This window comes from Electrophorus electricus, chromosome 14, assembly GCF_041902795.1.
Source record: "Electrophorus electricus isolate QZ-2024a chromosome 14, ASM4190279v1, whole genome shotgun sequence".
Classification (NCBI taxonomy): Eukaryota; Metazoa; Chordata; class Actinopteri; order Gymnotiformes; family Gymnotidae; genus Electrophorus; species Electrophorus electricus.
In genome coordinates, this window is record NC_137510.1 from 20,780,200 (window position 1) to 20,797,266 (window position 17,067).

At 50.9% G+C, this 17,067-nt stretch overlaps 1 protein-coding gene across 5 annotated transcripts in view; it reads right to left on the bottom strand.

Moving 5' to 3' along the window:
* The window catches only part of ldlrad4b (low density lipoprotein receptor class A domain containing 4b), a 47,608-nt gene that overhangs the window by 7,838 nt on the left and 22,703 nt on the right, over positions 1-17,067 (bottom strand). For 3 of the 5 annotated variants that reach the window (XM_081695985.1, XM_027000063.3, XM_081695984.1), the window contains one exon: positions 9-163. The exons of 1 other annotated variant lie outside the window; for it this stretch is intronic. In XM_081695985.1, the coding sequence (XP_081552111.1) occupies positions 9-163 (155 nt within the window). Of the gene's footprint in view, positions 1-8; positions 164-6,830; positions 9,658-17,067 lie in introns of those variants that run through there. One more of the 5 variants, XM_035531145.2, reaches the window with a different exon arrangement.

A 17,067-nucleotide genomic window follows, 5' to 3' on the forward strand; every position in this document is an offset into this window, starting at 1 on the left:
GGTCTTACCGACTGCAGCGGGCGCTCGTGCCTCGGAGCGCGGCCCGGCCTGCTCATGAAGGACCACGTGGACAGCTTGTAGTGGTTCAGAAGACAGACAATCACCACCACCATCACCATCATCACCACGATTAGGATTATTATCTGCACAAATTCCAGTTCAGCTGGTGGAGAGAAGGGGAAAAAAAAAAAAAAAGATTTAAAGGTTACACTAGTACACACACAAGCTGCTTTAAGGCTGGGCATTGTTTAGATAAGCTGTAGGGTGGGTGAGAACAGGGCTTTTGATTAGCAGTTCCCATTTTGGCCACAGGATGGAAGCAGAGAGCTTAATTCCTGATTCGGCAAGAAGCGAAGGCCTCCGTACATTAAGTGATCTTATGGTATGTAGAAGCAGCATGAGTTTTATTAATTCCACCCCAGCACAGAATAACCCAGCAACTGCAAATAAAGCCTAATGGTGAAGAAACACAGGACAGCGATCATGATTTTCACTCCATGTTGTGCGGAAAGATTAAAAAGTGACCAGAGGACTCAAAGGATCAGAATGTTAACTCTAGAGGTGTTCAAAAAATTTGCTTTTGAAGGAAAAGCATGAAGGAACAAAAGCGCAGCACGCACTCACACACACACACACACACACACACCAGATCAGACAGTTTGTCTATAATATATTTTTAAAAGGGTGGAGGAGTGGATGACAGCTGTCTGCCCGGTATTCCCTGGCTTTACTCAGACGGGCAGACACAGTACTAGACTCTCTCAGCCTCCAGACAGCCAGGGGCATTATTGGACTCGGCCGCGCTCCCCCGGTCCGCCCCCGGAAGACTTGGAACGCCGTCCCCGGGAGCAGCCGGGGGCGATACGGCCTGGGGTCAGCGTCCCAAAAACCGGCCAGCCCGTATAAAGGGCTGGGCAGACAGCTCCTGCAAATGTAGGCCAGTCAGTGTCGTGTTGGTGAAGCGGGTTACGCGAGAGGATCGGCGCCTTCTGTGCGCTGGGTGAGAACATTCTGAAAGCTGCAGGCGGGTCATTAGCGCGACGGATGTGGTCCACCTTACGCGGAGCTCGCCAGAATACTGCACAGCCGTATCTCCGGTTCTGTCCTGACCACCCCACTAGCTACGCCGGGGCCGGAGGCTTCCCCGGCTCCTCCTATGCGGATAATCTCTGTTAACCCACGGCAACAGACAGGACTGCAGCAAAGCAGGGCCTAAGGATATGGAGGGAAGGAATAAATAAACCACCGAACTCATAATTATTCAGTGGTGGTGGGGGGGGGGCTCATTAGCATAAAACACAGCTAACACACAACAGTCTTCTTCCCTGCAGCTCGGAGACTGCGGGCAATAAACGCTGTTACTGCCTCTCTATGCCCATCACAGAATTCTTCAACATGGGGCCTACAGATATTACTGTACATATGTCTCAAACTTTACAGACAGTGACCAAAACGTAACCCCCCCCCCCCCCAAAAAATAGCATTCGCAAGTTCAGATGGCTTTTAGAAGCGGTCAGATCACAAAACGTCCTCTTGGGTCCAGGACATAATCTTACTGCTGCGTGGTACACCCCCCACCACATTACACTGCCCGCACGTGTAACATGCAGCTCTTTGCCTTTCAGAACAGGACGTTCTGTTGGTCCTTTTGGCAAATGTTGTTCTTGGACAAACAATGTATTCTGCATGTAACAATGTAATGCTCCTTCTAGGCAGATCTGGGGGGACAGAAAGCACCTGGATGGCTGGGAGCCACACGCAGACAGACAGAAAAGAGACGGGAGAGAACGAGACGGAGAGAACGAGATACAGACAATGAGAGAGAGAGAGAGAGAGAGAGAGAGAGAGAGAGAGAGAGAGAGAGAGAGAGAGGGCAGTACCGGGAAGTGGGTTGGCTCTTTAGCTCTGGCTTTCATTTGAAGATAGACAGAATGAATAAGGAATGAACACTTCGAAAATGAAGTGGCACTGCCGGATACTGGATCTCCTGTCCTGGTCTCCTAGCGACATGCACACACTCTGCCCCAGATACCACTGGCAATGCCATCCCCTCTTCCTCCCTCCCTCCCACTCTTACAGGGCCATCCAGCTGCCATCATTGCCATGGAGACACAGCCCTCAGCATCCGTACCCACAGAGACACGGAACGCTGGCACGGTGCACAGAGGCTCGCGCGGCCACAGACGGCCAAACGGGAATAAAGAGAGAAAAAGAAGACAAGGAGGCCGGACAGAAAAAGTGGACTGAGAGAGAGAGAGAGAGAGAGAGAGAGAAAGCCAGCAAGCCAGCGTGAGGGTGTGAGCGAGAGCGCGAGAGTGTGAGCGAGAGTGTGAGCGAGAGCGCGAGAGAGTGGGCTGTCTGAAGGGGGCGCACAGGGGCTGGGATGGCGGAGCCAGGACCGCTCTGCCAGCCCCCTGTGCTGTCGCCAGGCAGAACAGAGGCGCCGACCGCACCGGTGACCGAGAGCCGAGAGACGGTGGGCCGCACACGGGGGGCCGGGCGCCAGACGCGAGGAGTGACAGACTAACTCGTCGCATACGCAGGGACAGCCAGGAAGACACAGTGGTATTTTTCTAAAGCCCTTGTGTCTGGAAGATTAACATTGATCTGGCGTGGAAAGAGAATGAGAGGAAACACACGCTACTATACAGGATGAGAAACCACGGGCCAACAGAACGGCAGCTGGATCAAAGGAAGGCGTTAGTTAGTCTCAGCAGTCTGAACAGAGCATGACGTTGCTTCAGCCACGGTTTAACTGACACAAAGAAGCACTTGCTTCAGAACAGTCAATGATAATAATAATAATAATAATAATAATACTTTTTACTTGTAAAGCACCTTTCCTGAGTTCAAGGTCACTGAGAGCTTTATTGTTTAGAGTTGAGTGGACAGTGAGCCAAACGGGGATTTGAGAAAAATGAACCGGGAGCGCCAAGTGTCATTGAAGGACCCAGTGACCCATGATGGGTGAACTGGCCCATTTGACAATGAGGGTCATGAAGACTGTAGAAAGAGAAGCATGCTCACGCAGCCAGGTCTGTGGGTCTGCTATCCTGCAATTAACAGCCTTTAGCTGGGCGAAAGAAAAAACAACAAAAAACAACAAACAAACAAAAACCACCTGATGTCAGAGAGAGAGAGAGAGACCGTTAGCTACCGCTCCACCCAGATGCATCCACACACCCTCACGCAACAAAACACGCACCTTTGCTGAATAATTCCCTCTGATGAGACCAGGAGGCTTGAACCGACCACTAACACCCGCGCCAGCTTCACAACAGGAAGGCGGTTCTGAAGTCCCAGATGCTGCCTCCTGGCACGCAGAGGATGGATGCTTTGCTGACTCACCAGAGGGGCAGGAGGCGAGGGCAACTGCCAGAGGCGCGCTCTCTCCTCCCACTCCTGCCTCGGCACGGCAGCCTCGCGTACATGGGGCAGGGCGGGACGGCCTTAAAAAAGGTCACGTGCCTTCCGACAGGCTACAAGCTAAAACCTCGCAAACCCGTGAGGGCTCCGCTACCCACGGGGGCCTCGCCAAAGTTTTATTTATATATTTTTCTTTGCGGTGCGCGGAACGCGCTCCAAGGAGCTGGAGCCGTCTACTCGTCAGACCGCCAGTGTGTCTGGGTGAACAGTCAACGAAATAATTAGAACGGAAGGTGCCGACTGATCGGTTCCATTCCCTGGGAACAAACGCGGCAGCGGGACGCGCGCTCCTCCAGTTTGTCAGGGGATCGCTGGACGCCGTGTCGCTCTGATGAGCCGCCGGCTGGCAGGGCGTTTTAAAAACGGCCGGATCAGGCACGTGGTCTCTCGTTGAGCTCCAACACGGGAAGCCTGAGGCTGCCGAAACGCGCCAGGCCGAGGCGGAACTGAACGCGCAGGAAAGGGGAATTTCCGAGCCAGGATTAGGATTGGGATTGGGAGGGGAGGGGAGGGGCTGTGTGAGCATGCCTGAGGGCTGCTAGACCAGTGCTTCTCACGCCGCCGGTACGCTTCCAGCAAAACGACGTCACCGTGGCAATCTTACAGAACCTGCACGGTGTCGTGGCAGTGGCCAATTGCAGGTCCAGCGCGTTCGTCCACAGGGCTCACCCAGGTGCCGTGGGTGCAAACTGACGCATGAAGATGCGCGCATCACGCAGCGCTTCGCGTGCTGTAGCGTTACCCCTCAGGAGTGAAACGGTGCCAGAAAAAGCAGGTGCCTCCACCAAAACCCATTAAAAATTAACAAAGGGTTCTACTATTAAAAAACCAGCGTGCTTAACTCCTACATGGGCTTTTCATCACAGCGTCTCTTTGTCCAAGCAAATCTTTTCTTTTTTTTTCCCCTTTTCACCCCCAAGGCTGAAACAAACACAAATAAGCATTTGTTTAGTCTAGCGATTTCCATATCACAGTCAAAGAGGCCATGGTAGTTCCCGCCCACATTATCGCACTGCGTTTGATCACATTGTACGCGCGGATTGGAGCCCTGCACGGTGCTCCGGTGCCAAGATACCACCCTTGGGTCTTCTTTAAACCCCGCATGTGGGCAGCCACCGAAATTAGGAACAAACGGGCGCCCCGCCACACGGTCACCTGCCCACCGGGCGTCTGATTTCCGGTATTCAAGGACAACTTGTCCTGGCGGTTAGCCTCCAATCAGTCTGTCAGGAGAAAGGTCTCGCACGGTCAGAAGAAACACAGGACTATGGGAAAAGCAGCTCAGGAAACATGTTTGCTTGGTCACAGGGTTGGGGTTACCAGTGCCTGTTCTGCGCAGCTCTACCGGACATGTCTAAAGACGCAAGCGGAGAGAGAGAGAGAGAGAGAGATAGAGAGAGAGAGCGAGAGAGAGAAAAACAAGAAGCAGCAGCCTACTTTTTAGCCGTTAGACAAAGCTTGGTAATATGGATCCTTGTTTCAGACGGAACATGTAGGTTATAATTAGGCTTGATTCCTTTTTCTTATCCACATATAATTGGATTCTATTTTGGGAAAGTCTTCATTTCGGGCTGGCACACCTTGGCAAGCTGTGTTCAACCACAACTGAAAGGTGCTTTCATGTCAGCCAAAACTACTTGTACCAACTTGTAACGCATACACTGCAGCCTGCCAAGTGTGCAGTTCAACAATCAACACTGAAGGGTTTTGGGGAGGGGGGGGGGGCGATAGCCAAGTCGCGTTCACACTTCTCTTTTTTAACTTGTTTTTTTTTTTTTGGTTATGAAGCGCAAGAAGTGTGAAAGTTTGCCTGAGGGCATGGTTAGCATTCAAGAGAGACTGAAAGATTTGTTAAAAGAAAGAGTGAGTAAGGGGGGGGGGGTTAGTCCACTTTTCCAAAACGTCCGTCCATGACCGCCAGCTGAACCTGCATTCACAGCCACTGTGGGTGGAAACCGCACTCCTCCATTTGAGAACAGCAGAGCAGGGCTGGAGCGGAGTTCAGCGGGGACGTCCTGCGAGAGGGCCAGGTCAGACGGGGGGACGGAGAAGCCGCGGAGAGAAGGGACCTTGCGGCTCCTGCCAGCAACAGCCTCCCTCCTTCGAGCTTCAACCAAGCTTTCGCAGATCAGAAACACTGCTGTGTTAAAAGGGCCCAGTGGATCCACCAACTCGGCGGGTGGTGGTCAGCAGAGAGGCTACGCAGTCCCGCTCACGCTGAACCCTGACCCTCACCCTGACCTCCAGCAATAATTAACACTGAATCTTAGGAATATCGCTCCCACCGCCCACTACAACCGAGAACCGAGCGGCCACTGCCTGGGGCGTCGGGAAGTTCAACTTATGAATTTTCAAAATGGTGTTTTGGGTTTTTTTTTTTTTTGTTTTTTTTTTAATCTTTTGAAAAAGACTGCCTGGGTAGCATTAAAACATATGTGACACATTTTACATGCGTACATGTACCATATTCTAAACATTTAGTGCTTCATCAGGGTTCACAGAGGTCTGTCTTCAACTTTTTACTTTTGACTGCTGGATCCTCTCTTTTTTAACCACCAAGTGTGCTCACTAGTCAGGTTATGTAACTGCAAAGCCTAACTGCTGAATCAGTCTTGCGCACAGCAATGTGCACATAAGCTTATTCGGTCCATTTCATTCATCTGTTGGAACATTCTGATTGGGGAGGAGAGACGTGCCTTTTTTCACACTTGTTCAAACGACACCGCAGATATCTTGCACGATCTTGACATTATAAAGACAACTTGTGGAAAATTGCTGCTCGGTCACAGACACGAACTAAAAATAAACTTTACCAGATTAGTCTACATATGTAAGAGTGGTTACAGTTACTCTGGGCACAATACCAGCATCTCAAAACAATTAAATCAAAAGAAAATCAATAACAATACCTTTAAGATAAATTTACAGATTTCATAATGGTTAAAACATATGTTAAAGAATGAAATGAACATGTAGAACTCTGTTTATTCAGTTCATCTAGGATGAGGAGAAATTATAAAAAGATACAAAATCCCATATTTTAAGATAGGCCACTGGAGAAAAAGAGAGAAAATTATATATATATATATATATACATTTCAAAAGGCAGAATTAGAACACAGGCTGGTGTGACATTAGTAACAAAAGTCCCCTGGTCGAGGAATATGGAGTGATCCCGACTCCAGACAAACTAGCCCTCCACTGCTCGATTCTCTCTGCTGGGAATTTAAAGGGGTTTGGTAGCCCACGGCTAAAAAAAAAGCGTGAACGTTGCCTTTTAGCGGACCAGTTTAATCGCCGCTTTCACAACACAAACGGGTTTTTAAACCGAAAGGACTCTTGGGATTGAAACTAGCGCAAAGTGCAAAACAGCCGGCAGCCCCTAATGTGCAGTAACTACTCACATATGTCCATTCGCTGGAGTTGGGATCCGGTGCAGTCACACGCCCAGGTGACATTGGAGCCGTAATCGCGCTTGGTAGCCGGTACGGTGAGGTTTTGCATGGAGCACGGTGCCCGGTGCAAAGACTTCCAACGGTCCGAGGCGCAAGCAACGACATACTTTTTAAGCCATTTTCTCCCCTTCCCCTCAGCCGCTTCGCGCCTTGCGTTTTACCGAAGATTAGGCTATCCGGTCGTCCTCCGCGTCTCGGTGAAGAATCGGTGTGTTGTGCGGTCGGGCAGGCGCACTCTAACTACCCCCCTCCCCCCTGGCTGCCCCCGCTAATATCACAGCCGGGGTCTCGCAGACTACAATCCCGAGGGGCGGGCGGGCGGCCGGGCGCATGTTGTAATGGCAAACTACCCGGAGAGGGGCTGCTCTCTGCACCAGCTACACCTACAAGTCACCAGCAATCACGGCGAGCGATGCGAGAGCCCAACGGGAGGTGACCTTGGAGTGACCTCACTGTCTGACCCCAGTCTGGTATTTACCACGGCGTTCGTTATACCGCCGGGTAAGCAGGAGGTGGGAGTCCAGCTCCTCGGGAAAGCAGTGAGGAGCAAACGGAACGTAGAAAATTAATGATGAACATATGCTCTGATTATTTCTCCTTCTGCGCTAAAAGCTTTTCATCAGTTCCGAGGCAAGGGTTTGGAAATGGCAGGTAGTCTTGCGTGGGTGGGCTAACGGTTCTTGTCACCCTTCAGCTACCTACTATGCCCAATCCCAGATGTCAAAATGAAATGAAATCCTTTCTCTCCTACCTCCTCAGTTACTCAGTTCATCCCACTGAGAGACAAGCTGACATTTATCTGTCTGACGTTTAGTCTGGAAGTTATGTCCTCTGCCAGCAGGCGTCTCTAACTAACTAACACACACACACACACACACACACACACACACACACACACACGTCATGGGGAGGGGGAGACATCGGGGTCAAGACTCAGGGTTTGAATGGGTGTCTGAAGAAACCTCCCAAGGGATGCTGGTATTGGACACATTGTGCATGCTAATAGTGTTGTGGCTGGTTTGGGTAGTTCCTCCAGAATTTCAGATTTATAGACACAAATATCTACATAAATATCAAAGTCAATCTCTAGGTTTTAGAAATTTTGTACAGAAACTTGAGCTTAATTTGTGCAGGGGCTGATACAATGGTAAAAAAAAAAAAAAAAAAAAAGTTTAATAAGGTAACAGCTAGAAACAATCGGTTCCAATTTATGTTCAACACTATTTTCTTTTCTTTTTTTTTTGACTCTTATGTTTTATGTTTGCATCTCAACTCCACCAGGTGTTTTTTTTTTTTTTTTAAAGCAAATCCTGGCTGGAACATTTAGCAAAAACAATTCACCCCCTCCCCCCAAACAGCTTTTGATAACACAGCTTTTATGCTGTTGAGGGGCCAAACGCCACCTCTCGGCCAAGCTGGATGAGACTTTGTTTCTCAGTGGTATTCTAGGGCACTGCTAGTCCCAGCATACGGCCTCCGTTTACCAGAGACTGAGCCTTGCATCAAGTAGCGACATAAAAAACCCCAAAACATGTCCAGTCAGAGACGGACTGATGCGTGTCACCAGTTAGCATGGCCGACACTTGGAGCTCTTCAGCCAGAGTTCAGGAGGCACGCAGTGGTGAGGTTCTCTCTCTCACACACGCGCACGCTGCCCACATGTACATTCGCAAAGTACTCACTACATTGCCGGCAGGGCTGTAGAACCCCGAGAGTGAATTTTATGACCAGTATGCCCATAAAATTGCCAGGAAGCCCATCTTAAAAATGTGAAAGCTCAGTTCACAGGAAACTGGAATTTACTCAGTGCTGTTTAACACACTACAAAGTGGGCGGCAAATAGGGCTTATTATTAGGCAAAGCATTTTGACTTCAGTCAAATCACATTCCTATCAATGTTCACATTCTTTTCCCAATTGAGTCCTGCTCGGAGTGTTGTGGAAAATCCCTAACGCGGCCTGTCGGAGAGCACCCAGTTCCGACTGTGGCCGCTGATGCTGAGCGAAGCAAGGTAACCCTGCGCACTGCAGGGGCAGGAATACTGCCCCCGGTGCTCTGATCCCTCTCCAGAGGTCAGGCCCAGGAACACACGGACATGAAGCACCCTGCCTGCGTGTATGCATCGTGGGTGGACGTGAGGAGCGAAGCCCACTGGTGGGGAGTAGCATGGGGCCACCCTGCCGAGAAGCCGCACGTTTAACGCGGGTGAGGGCCGGCTCCAGATCTCACCATTACCCGTCATCTGCCACCCAAGCCTGCCTGCTGGGGCATATTATCTTCACATCCCAGGAGAGAGAGCGCATGAGTGTGTGCGCGTGCGCGTGGCTGAGCGTCTGTCGGAGTGTGTGCGTCTGTGTCTGAAGATTGCCATCTGCGAGGTGGGAATGTGATGTCTGCAGATGAATGCTGCAGAGTGCGCGAGCGCGCGCGAGCGCGAGTGTCTGTGTGTATAGATAATCACCAGGTATTGAGTTTTTCCCCCTCTCTCCCTGCAGCCTGCCGAGCCTGCTGTGCATGGTAATGTGCCGTCTGCCCGGTAGGGTGAGGTAATGTCTGGGTTTAATGCCAACCTCCCACACCGGCACTCACGCAGAGGGCGCGTGCACACACACACACACACACACACACACACACACCCCCCACGGGCCTGCGCGCAAGGCCACAACGGGAAGAACAGCAGGCGCAGCGACTCCCAAAATGGCCGCTGTTGTGACTCCTAACGATTATGACAACATTATTAGCCTTTTGCTAATGAGCCACATGGGAGAGTTGGCCCCCCACCCACCCACCCACCCACCCCCACCTTCCCTACCCCAGACTCCGCTGTCACGGCACACAGACAACACCTGCATTGTCGATCCCACCCCGCAGTCTAGCGTGAACCACCTCATTACTTCTGAAAACATCAAAACGGACCTGAAAACACCCATCACGTCTGGCTGCAACACAGCGGCAAAGAAGAGTGCCAGACGGTAGCTTCGGTTTACAGGCGACGGCTCGGATTAGGATTACAGTGCCGCCGAGCAGACCGCGGGGAACGAGCCCCTCCCCTCCGGACAGGGCACTCTGAAACAGGCCTGCCGTTCGACGGCCTGGTGCGTGGCCATCAGGGCAACGCAGACACACAGATGTGCTGCTGCTGCTGCTTCTGCTGTCCGCAAAAGAGCTGGACCAATCGGAGTCCGTGCCATCTGGTTCCAGCTCGAGGTTACTTTGTTTCTGCACATTAGGGATACTCAATATGTCTGGAAATGAGAGAGAGAGCAAAAGTGAGAGTGTTAGAGAGAAGGAGCGAGAGAGCACACGCAGGAGACGGAGAGCATGAGAACGCGAGAGAGAAGGAGAGAGCAAGAAAAAGCGAGAGCGCGTGAGAGCGAGTCAGACGGAGAGAGAAAGATTAAAAAATTCCTGGGTGCCCAGAAAGAAAAGACTTGTCATTGCGGAAGTGATGAGGTCAAAACAGAACAGCACTTTTTCACATTGTGAAAAACTCACAGATTTGACACAATGTCACAATAAATCTGAATTGTTATTTTTGTTACTTATGACCATTAGAGCCATTAACTTCATCATCAACTCTGATTTAAAGCTGTTAAACTCTGGCATTTCCACAGAGAATGTTCAGATTTAAGCCCTGTATAATCGGTACCTGATACTGCCCCACCAGTAAAGCGACCACGAACTGAAGCCGACTCGAGTGGAGAGAGAGCACGGCACGGCCGACGAGGCGTTGGCAATCTGTTCCACGTGGCCGCCGGCCAGCTCTCCTGCCGTCCGTGGTGTTGTTTTTTAATAAACCTGTCAGCGGTTACAAGGCCGCAGCATCGCACACACGCAGACAACGGCCACGCCAGGGGCAACGAGATGAACATGTCAGAAGGGACGTCGCAGTGACCACGTGTGGCGCGGAACGCGGGAAACGCGGTTCTCGCTCGCCATCGCAGTGGTGGTTGCACAGGCCGAAATCACACTGCAGCAAAAGTCGCGCAAAGTGAAATTGTACCAGGTGTGACGACAGACATCCGACTGCAGGTTTGAGGAGACAGACTAGGCTGCAGTCAGTCACGGTACAAATTACAGTTCGGCAGAAGCTGCCATAAATAGCATGCGTGTTTATTTACTGTCAGCTAAAGTGAATTGTCTTGTGCAAGAGTCTGAAACACCCTTTCACCGCAAACCCCCCGCCCCCCAACCAGAGAGAGCCTGGGAAAACGTTCTTATTTCAGGCTTTAAGAATTTCCCATCTCACATTACAAGCTCACTGTTTCAAAAATGGCTTGCCTTACTAGGAAATCACCTTTAGCATCATCATGGCTGTTGTGGAGAACTTCTCGTCAAGGTGTAACCCTCTAACTTATTATTATAATATGCAGGTTTACAAATACATCACTATTAAAACTATTTTACAGCTGGTTCCACTTCCACATCCTGAGTGGTGCGCAGACTAAATTTTGGCGGTTAGCCGTGATCTCCCCGTTTTTTCCATCTGTCTCAATCTCCTTGTCCATGAGTAAACTGACCCAGTTTCTCCCCAGACCCAAAACAACGTGACCTGCGGTAAGGGGACAGAGAGCACCATTCTGGAAAATGTGCTGACGGACAGGCACATACGTACACACGCGAGCGCGCTCACCCGTGCCAAAAATTATGACACAGCTCTTTTAAAAAAAGAGACCGGCGTGGCCGTGTCCACGTTTGGGCCGAGTAAAGGATGTGACTTGTTCTCGGGGGGGGGGGTAGGAAACTTTCTGCAACTGCAGAGACTTTCAACAGCACACACTCTACTGGTTCAGCTTTTTAAGGCCTCAAGATCCTCTCATAGAGGGGCTTCACATCGGAAAACTAAAGTTCCAAAGTTCAGCTTGCTGATCGGTGCCTGCGACGAGGAAGACCCCAACCCAAAAGGGCCCCCGGGTTTACACAGGGGACATGGATGTTTAGTGCTCCTGTTCAACAGAGCGCTGTTAAAGCTACAATAAGCCTGCAGGATTTCCCGGCGTCCTGCTTTGTTACACCTTGTTACAAATCAGTGAGTTGACGTCTGACCAACCACTCACACAGACGCACCCTGCCTACTTGTGTGTGTGAAGGAACACCAAAACTATTAAGCTTCCAGTAGACCCAATCTGTAGTTGTCAGGGCAGTCAGGGGTACGTAGGAGCAGGTGCAGCTTGAGTGACAGGACAATAACAACATGAACATTCATCCACTTCTTCACTCTGTTTACAGACCCATAGTTCCTCTGAAGTAAGTGGGTTTCAGTTTTAGAATCAAGTTTTTGATACTGAGCAGAGCAACAGCCTCTCGGGGTCCTAACCGATGCACAACTCTCATTTATAGACTTGTGACTCAAGCAAAAAACATCAATGATCCTCAACCAGTTTTTCCCATAAATGCGCACAGACACCTGCGCCAGACGCCGGTATCAACCCCTCCCTTACGGACTGTGACCGCCTCTCCAGCAGGTTGTGCGTGTCTGTTGAATTTCATTTCAATGGCTGTCTCCTTTGTCCACGATGCATTTAAGTTCGATTATGTGAGATGCATGTTACTACACTGCTATTGCAACAGCCTTTGTGAGTGTACCATGCATTATTCCACCAGCCCTGTTACTGTGGCTATCCATCCCTTTATATTGTAGCTGGGCTCTTGATTGACAAGATACAGTGGAGTTTGATTTAATGCAGATTCACACTAACACAACAAAGCAACACGTCTAGAAGAGGGATAACCATGATTAAAGACCGAAGCAGAGAAGCGGCTCTGAGCCGCCAGACAGGGAAGTCTCCAAAGGGCAAAGCCCACCAGACAGAGAAAGGCCATTAACACTTCAGCAACTTCTGTTTAGTGGCGCTGAGTGCACACTGTGTGTGTGGGGGTGGGGGGGCAGTAGGCAGATGAGACGACTGCTAACCATGGCAACACGAGCAGCTCCCAAGATGCATAGCGGTACATGGTACACGCGCAGCCCTTTTTCCCCACCAGTGACAAACCGGAACCCAATTTTGAACCGTTTGGTGTGCTTTCAGCTAAATAAATAGGTTCCGAAAGCCAAAAAAGTTCCTTCCCAGCTGGAACCAGAGAAAGGAAGGTTCTTCAGCGCTAGCCATGACCACATATGCGGACGTCAAGTTCTAGAGGAAAGAGTTACTGTGCGGCGGTGCCGGACGGGGGAACCTGCCAGCGCCGCTATACTGTGCTCGATGGCATGCTAACAGACCAGCAAACCTCATGAGTGGGGAGGTGAATTCAGCCACAGCATCAGTGGAAGCCGACAGCCCATCTCCATCCACACCAGCCAATAATGACGATGGGTTGAGAACATTAAATGATATTCTTTATATTAAATGTTAGTTCATTATTTTTTGTTGTTATTGTTATCATGCATCTTCTCATCACCAATAGCTGATCAAGCTTGCTTTCTCTGACACCAGTTCAAATGCTCACAGGTAATCTACATGTGCCGCCATCTTGTTACTACTGTTTACTTCCATTGGGCACGGACACGCCCTCCTTGGTGAATACTGGCGCAGACACGGGCCATTTCTCAGCAGCGGGAATCGGAACGGTGTTCTTCGTCGCCAGGAAAAGGCGAGCAGAGGGAGGCGGAGAGGGTGCCGGAGTAACCGGACGACGCGTGGAAACATGATGCCCGGCATGGTTCATAATTCCACAGCCTGCGTCCGAGCCATTTCCCGACGCGTTTACGGACATGTTTATGGACAGATCGTTTCCCATCCTTGTCTGACGAGGTCGCCGACGCGGCGCGATCGCCCGGGCGGGCCTGCGGGAGCCGGGCCTCGAGTCGAGGGGGCCGCCCAGGGCTTGGTGCTCCATCACCTGTTGTGGCCCACAGAACGGGCCCCTGCGAGCAGCTGGGTCCTTTTCAGCCGGGCCACATCATCTGCATCTCGGCGCCTAATTGGCCGGTGGGACAGTAAAGGCACTTCTTTTCACCACGGGTTACTATAGTCTATTCACTACTGTAGCTCTTATTCCAGCATCCCAGCTCAGGCACTCACTCACTCACTCATTCACTCTCTCTCGCGCGCGCACACACACACACACACACACACACACACACACACACACACACACACACGCGGCTGGACTTCAAACAGACTGCCTTCATGTTCATTTCCTCTCTGTGTGGCCTAGCCCAGCTCCCCCCCTTCTCTTCTCTTCTCTTCTCTTCTCTTGTTTTTCAGTGGGTTTCACTCTGGTCTTTGAGCCAAACCTGATTCTACCAAAAAAAAGGTAATACCCGAGACTAGTTCATTTATTGCCACGCTTTCTTTTTTCTGCCCTCGGTTGCTCCCCTCCTCTTTGAGGGCAAAAAATGGAGAGAGGAGAGCTGTCAGTTTCCCACCTTTAATGGTCCCGGGTGCATCATTAGCCCCCGTACTCAGACGGGGGGGTTCGTACTGGGTGGCTCACGGACAAAATAACAAAGCCAACGCAAAAGAAAAGGGCCCACTGGTCCTCTGTGATAAACAATCCCAGAACCCCCTGCGCTCCCCGTGTCAAGCAACACGTTCTGATACCCAGCCGCAGAAGAGGCTCAAACAGGCACGACCGTAGGGCTGACGTGCGAAGGCCTCGAATCAAAGAGGAAAAAATAAATAAATGAAAAAGACTCAAAGATGTGCGAAGCATGAAAGTGCGATTAGCCACGTCTCCCTTCTTCGCCGGCGGGCCCCGGGGACTGAAACGCTGCACCCAGAAGGCTTGGAGCCGGTCGCAGGTTCGTCCCCGACTGTCGTTGATTCTCGGTGATGCAAATCCCATGAAATGGTCAGATTCCAGGCTCCATGGTCAAAATACTACCAGTGTGTTAATTTCAAACCTCATCTGATTGGCTCCTGATTATGCACGCACGCATATTTGAAGTCTAGCTGTAGTTTTCTAAAGATGATGACATAAATCTTACATTAAACCTACTGAAACACAAATTGGGAGTCAAAAAAACCCCAAAACTTCAGGTTTGGACGGCATGAGAAATGGCTCTCTGTCGTCTGTGCAGAACCCGGCTTCTCTCTGTCAGGTAAAGCTCATTTTCGACTGGAAGACTAATACAACTCTAAAATGTTTCCAACTTGTTTCACTAAACAACGTCCCTACATCTTCTGCGACTTTGTGTCACAAACTCAAAGGCTAAACGGTAGTTTACACAACGTTCGTTTTATGCTACGCTATTCAAAAAATAAAAGTGATCCCTCATGGGAAAACAGCAGCAACACGCAGCCTACGACGGGCGGGCTTATTCGCTGGCAAGCTTAGACACCGAGCAAGCCCCAAGTGTCCCAGACTATCGATGGAAAGAAAGGCACCTTCCGGAGGTCACCTGGACCCGGCACGCAAACGCATCAGACAATTCAATCTTCCGTTGGCTAGTTGATATGTAAATGGATGGCGCTCAAGCCTGGAATGCCTCCAATAAGCCACCGCGGCTCCCGAGTCACCAGCGTCCTCAGAAGGCCGAATTAAGGCTGAATTACCTTTCTTCCCTCCGACATCAAAGGACCAACGGCCAATAAAGAGACCCAGGGAGAGCACAAGAAAAGGTGCTTCAAAATGTCTTCAAAAACACGAAAATACATGACAAAACAAGTGGTTCATTCAACCCGCATATTTCACAAGTCACATGCGCACACACATGCGCACACACATGCGCACACACATGCACGCACAAAAAAAAAAGCCCTCAAAGCCATTCTCTTCAGCGTTCAGCTCCTTCCCGGTCCCGCATTCCAGGGAGCAAAACAACTTCATCAGCGAGCCCCTTTTCTCCCCGTGGCGGAGCGCCCGTGCGCCCGTGCCCAGCTTCACCTCCCACGGAGCGACGTTGACTGCATAGAGAAGGGGTGACGTCGGTTTGGCAATGAGAGCGTTAGCATGAGAATGCAGCGGGCCGCGGCGGGCTCAGATTAGCGCGAGATGATGAGGATTACGCATGGAAATCCCAAACTCAAACAAACTGATGGCGGTGCTCTTCACTCCAGACACGACTCAATCAAAGCCAATGAACGTGACCCGAGCGACCTCTGACCCTCATCAACCTGTTTTTTTTTTTGTTTTTTTTTTATAAACGCTCCGTTACAGAAAGGAAAGATGGCGGGGCGGTGTGTGTGTGTTGGAAGGACAGAGAGAGCCAGCTAGAGTAGGCAGGAGAGACTGTGTGCTAGAGAGATTCTTAATTCTAGAGCCCACCCAGGTACATGTACACTGTAATACACACACACACACACACACACACACTCACAACTTTATCTGGAAAACAGCTACCCTGGTCCTGTGCCCCTTTTATTTCCCCCGTTTCAGGCCTGAAACTAATCAGCGCACTCTTCATGAGCTTGATCAGGCACAAACATGCACGTGCACCACAAACACACCTCCCGGCAGGACACACGTGCGGCACTCGGGGACGTGGCTGTGCACGTGACAAGTTTCTGCTCCTGCGACGCGCAAGTTTTTGGGTTTTTTTTTCTTCTTCTGGGTTTCGTTTTTAATTTCTTAACCTGCCGGTTTGAACGATCTCGCCAGAGCCAGGAGAGAGCACCTGGTTTCAGTGATGAGGAACTTTCGTTTGAATTGCACCCGGGCTTGCTGGAGGGCGGTGGGGGGTTGGTCAAAGGGATCGAGGACGGTGCAATTGATGCCTGCTGCTGAAGTATCCCATAACCACAAAAGCGAGTGCCGCTGGTGGGTAGCTATCTTAAAGCTTCTTTTGAAGCCCAGCGGGACAATGCTGGAAGTCTGCGAGTGTCTGAACACGGCCACCCCGCACGGGTCCTGAAAGCCCCGCCCGACTCTGCGGGGTAAATTGGGCGCGGACGACTGAGGAGAACGTAAAAAGGTGCCGCGGTGAAAAGGTAAAAAAGACAGCGCTGCGGAGACAGGGAAGGCGGCAGGACTCCCCGCTCTCGTCGGCACGCTGGACGGGACGGCGCCAGGTTTTCCCGGCTGGCCACTTCTAGGGGAACGAGGCTCCCTGCTTTTGTCCTGCTCCACCCTGGAGGACCCTTACGACGCGCTTCAAAGTGTGCCACTCTCGGGACACTTCTGAGGGACCCGCCACTGAAGGTTTCCCTAGGAAAAGGGAGATGCAGCTTTTTAACACTGACCTGAGAGCAGCTTCTCAGCTTCTGGCGTAAAAGCAGAGGGGGGAGGTTGGAGGGGTAAAAAG